The sequence below is a fragment of the Apostichopus japonicus genome, chromosome 9 (assembly GCF_037975245.1).
Source record: "Apostichopus japonicus isolate 1M-3 chromosome 9, ASM3797524v1, whole genome shotgun sequence".
Classification (NCBI taxonomy): domain Eukaryota; kingdom Metazoa; phylum Echinodermata; class Holothuroidea; order Aspidochirotida; family Stichopodidae; genus Apostichopus; species Apostichopus japonicus.
Genome location: NC_092569.1, coordinates 9750681 through 9763264, shown reverse-complemented (window position 1 = coordinate 9763264; position 12584 = coordinate 9750681). Strand labels below are relative to the sequence as shown.

Genomic DNA, 12584 nt, shown 5'->3' with positions numbered 1-12584 from the left:
ATCCAAATAAACCTTGCCTATCATATGAATATTTAAAAGCTACGAACGTCATTGGCCAATACAACCATGATTGATTTGTGTAGATTGTCTATGGCAGTTGTACCAGGGAGCTGTTAGAGTCCAGCTCGCTGGTTGTACCAAGTTACGAACATGACGTTTTGAATCTATTTTTGGCAACGGCTCATCACTAAACCTGCATCTCTGATTGGTTGAATTCAAACTAGTGGGTTGGGGGAACTGTGTGCGATTAATATTAAATGTGTAATTTGCCGGACGACACTTTTCTCATTATCTGCAAATGTCCTTAATTACTCGCCAATTAAAGCTTTTGGCAGGGAAAAAACTTGGCTAATATCTTAAGTTTGCTGTTTTGTGATTAAATATATGTAAAAAAACTTGATGGACTTGTCAAAAAAATGGAAACGGTGACAAAACGCAAAATGCTGCTTCAAGTTGTGCCAGTAAATATTGCAGCTGTGGACAGGTAACTTCAGCACATTGTTCCCTATAGGCTGTCTACAAATGTCTGTTTTTTTTTTTTTTTCGTACTCGATGGATACTCAAATGTTGCAACACAGGATTGATACATTTAAAAATCTATTTCCCTTCATTTCATTCTCCATCAAAAATAAAGCAATGTGGGAAAGTTTTTATAGTATGACAATACTACAGCAAGTTGACATGGACAATTCAGCTTGTACTGTCGTAAAGAGAGCATTTAGGGCTGTCATCGGGACGACCCAGTATACACCATCTATGGATCAACTGTGGTGATGATAATGCAGTGATATCACACCACAAAAATTCCATCAAAATGTACCATCATTAAACAATATTTAGTGTCAGCACTTATCATAGTTCTTTAAAAGTGCTAAACCAGGTGTACTTACCCCAAACCTAATTTGCATATAAACCTCTGGGCTGGATTTATATATATGCCACAAAGTAATTAATACAAACTACCTCCATCTTGCAAATCTTCGGTTAAAATTGGCTACTTCACTCTACGTATATAGAGGAACATACTTAATGAGCAGACCAGATGGAAAGTACACTAGGGTAATGTGGTTTATATGTCAAAATTACACTGATCTGCTTTTAATAAAATTAAAATAATATTTGTAATATCTTAAATATGTTTATCTTGCCTGTTACCACTCGGGTAAGCAACTACCACATCATGGTCTTCATCAATACCAACAACGGTGCCAGTCACTCCAAGGGTCTGTGGGGGAAAAAATAAAACTAACTTAGATTTTTTTGTATGATGTTGAACAGTCTTAAATTTCCTTTGGGATATACCATGACAAATACACCAAAAATTGTGATTATAAGGTAGGAAACAACTTCAGTGACTGCCACTCCCACAAAGTTATTACAATTTTTGGGGGATATTCATAGAAATATTAAAGAATGGATTAGAGCGATGAAATTTATGCCTAGAAACGTGAGTTGAACCTATCACCTCTGGGTTACAAGCCCAACACTCTACCAACTACTGTAAGCTATCCATCACTTAGTTGGTGGTGATCCCTATATAGCCATTCCTTTGCTGGGGTGCCAGTCAGAAGCCACAGTACCTGGTATACGTTGTAACCAGGGATCACCCCAAGTTTCATTCGATAAAACCCCAGAAAAACGGCAGGGAAGGGAGTTCACTAGTCACTGGTTTGAATCCTGTTCTGACCATACATTTCTTTGTTCTTTCAATTTTTTTTCAGTTTTCCATTATTCATCTCGTTAAATAAAGTAGAAATCAGAACAGGAATCATGACCATTTCTTTCTCCGTAAATTTATACTGGAATAAAGAAGAACCAACATACGGACGAATGGATGAACGGACGAACTGCTGAATGAAGGAATGAACAAAAAACTTGACAGTTGCAAGACCTTAACCTCAGGAGGTGGAGAAATAAAGATAACCCCCCGAAATAATCCATTTTTTTTTCTGACAAATATTTTCCAAACTAAAAGGCATGTGTTTTTCTCTTCATGATCATTCCCACTGCCTGGAGTCATGTCTAGTAGTATCATGTGCAACACATTGTTTGGCAGCCTTTTGTGACAACCAATCACTGAAGTTTACCAGAAAGGCATATCGCAAACCATACGGTAGAAGATATATGCAATACAAAAACCAACGCAACATTTCACCAACCAGCCCAGTTCTTTGCACTTGCTTTTAGACCGTATTAAGTATTGCATATTGTTTTCAATCTAGCGAGAATTGAGGGAAGCCAACCTCGCCTCCATATTCCTCTTCTGAAGTGTGCACAATAATGTACAAGAATTCCAGCTAAGGTTTACACAGATATTTTAGCTGATCCTGAATGAAGCCTTTGGCATGACTATACACTGAAATAGATGTGAGCCTAGCATGTCCTCCAAGATATTAAAATAACACTTGGAAAACTAATGACATTTATACAATCTATTCTTGCTACATGGTAGTAGAACCAATTATAGAAAACTGGTTTATCAAAACTTTGGGGAAATTGTGAGTCACCGACAATCAGCAATTGGCACTCAAGAGTTGTTTTATGATCTAACTGACAGTTAGGAAAACCTCAATCACTGAAAAGAAAGAATTTGCAAACACAGACAATTAGTATACTTCTGAGCAGATACAAACTAAACTGCAAACTATGTAATATCAGTTTACACACACATAATACTCGCTAATATGTCGGTGGTTTACTAGAATAAAGCACCGACATGGTTTGTGAATTTGGGAAACTATGATGCATGACATCTCAGTTCTCTAGCATCCATCAGACAGTGAAGCAGACCTTAACAATTGGAAGAAAGAAACTGCCCGAGGCATGTTAGTAAATTGCTGAACAAACACAAATCGAACTGCAAGATGCATTATTATGTTACCATACCAGCTGTGGAATGGATGGACTAAAACTTACTTCAAACATTCCATCAGTCCAGCCTCCGTGGCCGTGTTGAAGTGATTGGACAATCTCTAGGTCTAAATCTACGTGGACTTTGTCATTAATCTGGAAGGTCCCACTGGCACCTCTACTGCCGGATGTTGGCTCTCCTGTAAGACAATTGAAGGACAAAGTGTGTATCACTGATAACAAGTTTACTATACACTATTGCAACATCACATTCTAACTCTAGAGCGATGGCCGCTGAAATACAAACAATATAAACATTGATAAGGAGCAAATCTTTTACACAACTTTGGCATTATGAATATCCATGTAATAATGTTATAGACTTTACCGTAAATTTACTGCTATGAATTTCAATCTTCACTTTGCCAAGTAACTGACAAACATTTGCATTGAAGTTGGCATTCCAATACTACACACATTGTACTACGAACAAATTATGTAATTAGAGAATTTGAAAGCAATAATGTGCAAATACTCAAAAGTGAATTCACACATGAGGATAGAATGTCATCAGGAATATTTTGTAGTTCAAGAACTGTTTCAGTCAACTGCATCTCAGAGAAAATTTTCCCAGAACTTTTGTAAATGTGAGCAATCATGTGGATAGGTGGAAGTGGAACTGCGTCTTCTATAGCTCAAACAGAATCTGCTGACATTATCAGGCTAAACAGTTCTAGATATTTTGGACTTTATTTCAAATGACCTTTGACACCATTTCACTTTATAAGCTTAGTTTATATTCTTCTTTCAAAGGTATTAACAAGCACTCAACTCCAACAGAAGCAAGATAAAGATGACATGAATATGATTAAGACAGAATCATAAAGAAGCTGGCTTACAACACTTGACCTTTGACCTATAAACAGTCATGCTTAAAGTCTCAGCACTTGTTTGCCAAATTTAAACTTCGACCTTTCCAGCTTACTGCACTAAAAGCTTATTGAAAATGACACCGTTCTATGCAATTTTCATTTCAATATTCATTATTTTTATTGAGTTATCTGTTGTTAAAATTTTGAGCTGATTAAAATTCGCCAGATTTTTTAACAAGTCTGTAGATTCTACAAACTTCAATCAAAATTTGCAAGCCCCACCCAACAGATCATGCTAATCAAATCTCTCTGTTTTGTTTACGACGGTTAGCTTTTCTACATTAAACCCACCTGGTCAGAGTGCATTTAGAATATGAAATATTGAATCTACTTCGGAAGTTTGTTTTCCGAAATTCATCAACAAACAGGTATTGAGACTTTAATCTTTTGTGGAGAACAAAAATGTCACAGGATAGAGACAAGACAAGAGGACATTTGTAAAGCTGTCTGAAAGAGTCAAGAAATAATAGAAACAACTAATACAAAAATTAAAACAGGGTTTAATGTCCCACTTCTGTTATTTTCGACACAAAACTATCTATAAATACAACATTTTGCTCAGTGTGTCCATCAACATTGATTTGAAGTACCGTAACAATATCATATGATTTTGACATACTGTATACTGCGACACAGCTGAGGGTTGCAGTATGGAAACAATGTGAGGCTTTGTGATCTCAACCATGTTCAGATAATCAATATTTCAGATTGTTTTGGTCATATTCGAAACTAGTTGGTCTCAAGCTGTAGATTAGATATGCAAATGCTCCAAATTGTTGCATAAATTGGGAGAACTTTTCAGAAAACATGGAATTATTATGGACTCACATCGACTTAACTAGTAGACAGGCTTCCATATGATACAATGACACTAAAATGTTCGGCTTTGTTTACTTGATGTGCTTAACAACTGTTTGGAGATAGCAAGCTGACACAACCAATCATAGAGTATTGTTTTGGGTTACCTAGCACCATCAAACTGAACATCTCCTAATGAAGAGTTAGACCAGGATAAATTTTGTCAGGCAATGTTTGTTTGTTACATCTAATTAACAATATACATCACACTTACCTAAGACTGGGAGGTGATCTCGATAAAACGTTCCACCCTTGGCATCACTCACCACCTTAAGGTCACTCTGTTAAAACAAGAACAGACCATATGAAGGATGTAACAGATCTGACTACAACAGTACATTATTAGTGTTCTATTCACAGTGTAGTTATTGCCAGGTGACAAAGATATGCTTTGAGTTCCTTCAAGTAAACTCACTTTCAATTTGTTCTTAACAGTGTCATTAATTGCTAAGTATAACAATGCTCAGAAGGTTATTTTCACACCTCTGTGAACTACATAATTATACCTAAAAGACGATTATACAGTTTCATCAATTCATTGTTTCAATATTTGCACAGGTTCATGACTGCTACCTTGCTTCTAATCACTCTCTGTGTTTAGAGTAAATTTGGGGGAAATTGACTTCTTGCTCTACAGTATCTTAGCCACTTTTGATTGGTTTTGAGAGAGCAAGCAACTGACAACTAGAAAGTGATTCTATAAAGTAAGAAAGGGAATAAGAGTGCAGTGCTCTATCAACTGAGGTATCCAACCCAAACCTCAGCCCCCCCACATTTTCAAAGTGGAAATAAACAGTAATGGCAAATAAAGACAATGCCAAAAATGATATCATATGAAAACGTCAGTCTTTAGAATCCGCACTGGGAAGACCAACTATCAGAAAAACCAAGCAATGCAATTAAATAAAGAAGTGAACACATTAACACTTTACACAGAGGTGCCAGAATGTCATATTTGGATTCGCCCACTTTTTTACTCCTTTCAATAATTTTTTTTTTTGATATTTATACTGGTTTCAATAAACATTCAACTTTAACCACATCCCCTTCTTGTCGATAAAATCATATCTTCTTCCATACAGAATAAGAAGTTTTCTATTAAATATGCTTATGATGATGGTGGAATTTGCTTCTCTATAAGAAATAAATTTTGACATTTAATCAAGTAGAATCCATCATTAGCTCTATCCATATGCACCATATACACTGAATGATGATACAGCCACTGCTACAGTATTGTACAACAGCTGTATCCACCACAGCTCAAAGAGTGATTTTCAAGTTTTAGGACTTCACCTACAGTAAAAGACTGCCTTGCAAAGTTTGCATATATATCTACAATGGGTTTACACCTCAAGTCCAGTATGTAAATTAATCAGTCATCCACACTGAACTAATGAAGCATGTGAGGACATATATCTACCCCTAGCAACCGTTTTCTTATCACTCCAACTGCTCAACTCCCTGACTAAACAGTAATTCTACAGGTAAACAAAACTTGGAATAAGTTTGGCTCTGTTCCTTAGAATCTCCCCCCGTTATGAGTTTATAGACAGTTGTAACCGTCATTCTCAGATGAACAGATTTCTTTTTAAGTCTGGCTTTTCCTCATTTATAATTGTGATATTTCTACAATGCCATTCAGATTACTTCACCCCAGGACTTTAAAAAAGCTTCAATATTATTATTATTCAATACAATACCATCCAATCATTATCATAGGCAAGAACCAATGTTGTAGCAAGTCGTCGCTACGGAAACTAGATTTAAAAAATGTAGTGACACAAACAAACTGCCTGTGAACTTGTTCCCCATAGAGACAGACTTAAGTCAAGAAACTTGATGGAATTGACTCGACCCTTAAAATGAAGTGAGTCATAACAACGAAAAGCTAAGCATATCCTCTTAAATCTGGGAATCATCTCAAACAGCTTCAAATAGGTTTACATTATTCAAAGAAACCTATTCCATTTTACCATTCCTTCGTATCCAAGCCTATACAGGTTCTTTGAGCCGTTGTCCCAAATGATGTACGCAGCACTCCTGGGACTGAGGGCGCTCCAGTCCTGTACATCTGCGACCCTCCCTCTTCGTCCGTTACCCCCGTCTTGGTCCTCCCATTCCCAATCAACACCTCTAACAATTCTGGCACCAGGGAAGATCCCCCTCGACATTATCTTTTTACTTTTTCTTCTAGGCTCCATTGCGACTCTGCATAGAAGATAATTGAAATCAATAAATAAAGACATCCTCTAACTAGAGGGTTTAAAAGAAACACATGACATGGTATAGAATGGTAGCTGAGGTCAATGAAAAAGTAATTTGCTCTTAACATCGTCATTATAAATTACCATGATTATATTGGACCCTGCAATCTGGGAAGGGATTTCAAACATTTTATTTCCATAATTAAATGACATTTGTCTGTTTGAATATGCCAAAGGATATAATCGAGCACAGTTTCCACTCCTGTACAGGAGTATTAGATGATATCATGAAATGATGAACAGTTAAAAAAAGGTTTATGATCTGAGACTGACTATTATTACGTATGCTGTATTATAGAGTATTTAATTGGAAGACGCTTCAAACAATGCTTCAAACAATGCTTCAAAGACAGCACTTTGGAATAAGAAGTTTGCATTGTAGTTCTTCCAATTCTTGGAAACACAGTATGCTAGCATGGTACATTTTAGTGATCACAATCTCACATGTTGTGTAGCAATTCTCAGAATTGGTCATAAACCACCACAACTACTAAGGATCATGTGAACAACAAACTGCAAGATTGTAAATTACAATTGCATAACACCTAGTGTAATGCACCTAGTGCAATGCATTACACCTAGACTCCTAGTATAGAACTTAATGTACTTTGCATAGCAGTTTTCACATGATATACAACAAATCCTCCCGAGAGACGAGCTTGTAGGATGCAACCATTCATTAGCCTGAAAAAGTAATCTAGAAATCTTACAGAGGATCAGATTATTATGTGATGATCAATGAAACTGTAGTGAACTTGATGTTCTGATTGGTTAAAGGCATTCAAGACTCGTGCACAAAGAAATGTCTCATGCTGGTAATCTGACCTAGTTTCGAATGAGGTGCAACAGAAGTGTTAGACACCACCATCGATGAAAATACACACACAGCTTGCTACCATCGGTAATTAGACACTAGTGTACAGCCAATACATGCAGCTACGATCAATACCCACAACAGTGTACATAGCAGCGATGGACATCTCAGGTCTAGATAAAGATAACAAGGTATCACGTTTCACTCCTGTCTGCATTTTGTAGCGACAAGAAAAAAACTTCACTTGCAAGCAACAGAAACTTAACTTTTTCAGATGGCGGCACACGGTTTGGGGCGAGTCTTCAATGCCTTTAAATGAACTAAAGTTCACTAACAAGAACACAGAGTCTGCTACGGTACTGTACTTTCCCATTCTTGTGTCAAACCTATAATTATTAAAGACATAGACAGTACTGTACAGTCAGCCAGTCAATTCTCTACCATTGTATTCCACACACAGTGTACTGTACCTTTCACTGTTTGGGGTGGTGATGCGATAGAAACGATGTCTCAGGTGATGCTTGTCTCCATGGTAACAAATGGAACACAAGTCATAGTTTGGGCATTCCGCACATTTCCATCTGATTCCGTAAATGGGTTGCATTCTGCAGAAGTCACACATAGTCCCATCATGCTTAATACCTACAGTACCAAGAAAGAAATCATTTATGAAACATTATATCAAGTGTGAAAACACATTACCAACAATTAAAATCCAACCCCTCCTAAATTAGCATGACAATTGGCGATCACTAAAAGTTAATTTTTTTGTAATTACTAAATTTGCATCATGATCTAAAACAGAGGGTAGTCATGAAATTGATCTTATAGGCCACAGTGAAATTCTGTATCCAATCTGCAAAGTGCTAACAATGTTATCCAAACAGATCAAATATTGCTGCAATCAAATACTTTAGACCTTGGTCCCCTATACAGTAGGCCTACTTTAAAACATGCCATTCTGTTAACTTCAAATGGTTTACATCTAGTCTTCAAATGATACATGTATAGTAATTTCAATATCAAAAATGCATGAAATTCTCTAGAACTGAGGATTTTACCACTCGTTTATGAAACAGAAATCACAGACGCATGCATCCTTGTTTAAATGTCTCTTTTTATTTTTGTGCTTGCGTATCCAGCCTGGTTGGCCCAAACGTCATTGAAAACTCCATAAAATTATGCCATTCTGGTCTTGGTAGAGGCCTGTGTGTTTCGCAAACAGCACAAGCCTCAAAAACATATGTTTTGTATACAATGAACCTTACATTACTTATATCCAATTATGTTTTCATGCAAATGTTCATAGGATATGGAATTTGATGTGTCTTCTCAACAGATATTGCCCAATTCAAAATGCCAGGAAATAGGCCTATTTATCAACTGCACATTCTTTTTGTTGCGTGATATTAATGGTGGTAAGGATATCTACATCATGTATTCATGAGATTCTGACATTTTAACGGAAAAATGTGATCAGTGGTCAATACTTTGTTTAAAAAGGACCCTACGAAATTGGTACCACTAGCATACTATTAATAAGTTAGGCTGGGCCTACTGTAGTGTAACTCGTTAGTGTAGCTTCTGTCAGTGCAACAGTAAATAAGTGTTAGGACAATCAATAACAAACAAAAGAACAAATTACAGCTCTGTGAGTTAGACTTAGGAAAAGCTCTTTATTATTAACCTGTAGGGGCACTGTCGAGAATCCTCAAGTCATAAAATCCTGCACAACGGTAGTTGGCAGCAGTGCCATTGGCCCACACAACAACTACTTCTTCGGGTGACTCAAAACTTCGCACTGTACCGACATGGCCTTCACCACCGTCTTGTTTACCCCATTTCCAGTCGGGTCCTCGTACAACTTTTGCACCAACACCCTCCATTATGTGTCTGCCAGTTCTGTTGGCAGCAGCAGCACCAGTCCTGTTTGGCATATCTTTTGAGTGAAAAGGAGAAAACTGTTCCCAACCTTCACGAGCTTGTGTAGCCACGAAGAGAGACAGATAGACAGCATTTGCCTAGCGTATTACTCAGGCTGTAAATTTGAATAGGCGACTTCAAGCAAGTTCAAATAAAGGCGACCAAGGTCAAGCAAACAATGCAAATCCGCGACATTGCTGGCAGGTATGTAAATTGTGTCTGTCAACTAGAGAAAGTTATCGAATGTTAACTACATTTATAAAGATAATATAAAACTAAGTCAGATTGAGTTGTAATTGCAAATGGGGTTACATATCATTGATAATTCAGTTTTTATTCGCTTTTGGACATGACGAAGCTTCGTAAGTCACATTCTTCAGACGGTAGCACAATCATGCAATACCGACTACAACTGTCAGTAGCTGTGGTTTTGAGGTATGCGTGCTAAAAGCATGCTATGAATACCGTACATATCGATAGAAGCATTACGACTACTGATAATCTGATGGTCATTTTCATTTTGAAATTCCTACAGGAATGGCGAGGGATTCATTGAGGCAAATTTGATATCGGAGAAGAAAGATTATTCCACGAAATTCGGGACTCTCGTGGTAGTGAACGGCATGTACTGGGAACATATAGGTTTACATGGGTGGGTTTAAACGGATATCACTGATGTTGGCATAGTTCTCAATGACTATGTGGAAACGTTGCCTGTCTGCACCGCATTTCAGAAAGGGAATTTGACCCGAGCGATAAGGTTCTCAGACGTGACGGAGGGTGTGTGATGGGGTAAGGGTTCACTTTTACTGGCTGGTATTGCAAGGCGACAAATCTCGTAAAGGTCCACGGGCGGAAGCTCCCGAAAGGAGTATTGTTCCCTCGTAAACCATCATGGCATAAGGAATTACTCTGGTATTTCTTTGGGACATATTTCATGTCGATACAGTTTGAGATATGGGTGTTACTAAAACGAATGACAATTGCGTTACACATAACGAATGACAATATGTTGTACACACTAAAAATTTGCGTTGACTAAAACGAATGACAGTGAATGACAGCACAGACATTTGCTTCAACCGGATATCACAGTTCAGACTTCGTGGGTATTTACCTCCATTGTAACCCGTGGTTCGTCCGCCCTCTATTTAGGTTAAAGTAATAGCCCCCTAACCCAGAAGAAATAAAGACTCAAAACCCAAGTTATTAAATTGTCCCAACACGTACTGAATTTATACGGTCAGGGTAATCGATTATTGAGACGGGAGAGATCAATTCCCCCGTTTGAATACGGTGTGGTATACACTTAAAGGCTTAATATGATAATGCTTAAACAACGTAACAATGAATGTTACCCCACAGTAGTGAGATAAACCCCCTTCTAGATTAATACACTTAAATACTTAATACTGTACTGCTTAATATAATAACAATGAATGCTACCCCACCGTAGCGAGATAAACCCCCGTCTAGATTAATACACCCCCCGTTGCATGCACTTATCCCCAGCTAGAATATACAAATTTCCCCTAATTAATATTGCGCGCTAACTGATCAGTTCGCGGACATCACAGGCTCAGGCGAAGTTCCTGCGACCCTCAAGTATGGAGCACCGGTCCTCAACACCAGTCTGGAGAGCTGCCAAGTAATCTGCTACAGAAGGTTTCAAGATAAAACCACAAAACACCAGCTGACAAAGGGAACTGATCAAACTATGCCTTACAGAGGATAGCAAGGCTAACAAGGCTGCACGGGTAAAGATGGCTACCAGGCAACAAAAACCTAGACATGTGCAGTGGCAGAATATAACAGTAAACCCTCTAATTAATTCTATACAGCGCCACCAATTATTAAAGTAACACATCACTTTCAAAGGGTTACATTCTCCCCTCCCTAAATCTGCCATGTCCTCAGGGCAACTAAAGATATAACTATACAGTGGTCTCCATTTGAATCATGAAGGAATGACTATAACTGGGAACACCCAAAGCTGGATATGTGAATCTGGCTAACTTTTTCGAAATTCTCTTTGACGTTCGCACCTGCTGCCTGAGGTCATCGGATTCCTCAGACTCCCCTCCCAAATCAGCAGCTACAGCTAGTGGAGACTCCTGTTCTCCATCTGCAGTTTCCGGCTGAGGGGACTGGTCTTCAGTCATTTCTCCTGCCAAACTATTTTGTAATTTGGCGTCATTCTCTTCACTAGTACTATTGTCCAGCTGCTCTTCCTCTTTACTTTTGGGATCATTTTTCCCAATAATATCCGGCGGAGCTTCTGGTTGTAACTGCGCAGAGGCAGATTCAGGAGGATGAACTTCATCCATAGGTTGTACATCATCAGTTCCATTTTGGTTTTCCAAGCCTTTAGGTTCCGTTTTCGTCCGGAGCAATTCAGATGACTCTTCATCGTGCAGGTCTTTATCTGCTGTGGTGACGTCATTCTGCCTAGGGAGAACATCTTCAGTGTCTCCACTGATCAAGTCATCTGTTACCTGACATGGCCTTTTAGCTGCACCTGGTACAAATGGAAGGATTTCAGGATTAAGCGTGAATCTTGCTCTCTCAGAGGTTCCTTTAAGGAGTGGCATCTGGGGTTTAGGAACTACAGATACAGGCCTCTCATTGGTTAGCACACACTCAGTTTCGTCTACACTCTCCACTTCATCACCAGAATCGTCAGCTCCTTCGGTCCTACCTTTGCGGTCCGCTTTTTTCTTTGTAATGGTAGTCTTACCTCGTTCAGAGAATCCTCGTTGGGAAGCAGCCAAGCCCTCCATATTACTCTCTGCATCTCTGATTGGTAACAAGTGATTCCTGTGATAGGTTTTAATTTTTCCACCATTCTTAGGCTGGAGTCTATACACTGGGCTGTCTGACATCTGGCTGATAATCACCCAGGGAGTAGGATTCCATCGATCTTTCAGTTTAGCAGGTCCT

The 12584-nt window shown here is 38.3% G+C and overlaps 1 protein-coding gene across 3 annotated transcripts in view; it reads right to left on the bottom strand.

Moving 5' to 3' along the window:
• The window catches only part of LOC139974515 (E3 ubiquitin-protein ligase MIB1-like), a 226763-nt gene extending 216812 nt beyond the window's left edge, over nt 1–9951 (bottom strand). For all 3 annotated transcript variants that reach the window (XR_011795499.1, XR_011795500.1, XM_071981715.1), the window contains exons 1-6: nt 9409–9951; nt 8192–8363; nt 6617–6851; nt 4855–4921; nt 2917–3050; nt 1149–1225 (exon numbers count right to left, since the gene is read on the bottom strand). Coding sequence is in view for 1 of the 3 variants with exons in the window: in XM_071981715.1 (XP_071837816.1) it covers nt 1149–1225; nt 2917–3050; nt 4855–4921; nt 6617–6851; nt 8192–8363; nt 9409–9658 (935 nt within the window). In the remaining 2 variants the exon portion in view is untranslated. The remainder of the gene's footprint in view (nt 1–1148; nt 1226–2916; nt 3051–4854; nt 4922–6616; nt 6852–8191; nt 8364–9408) is intronic.
• Nucleotides 9952–12584: the final 2633 nt, after the last annotated feature.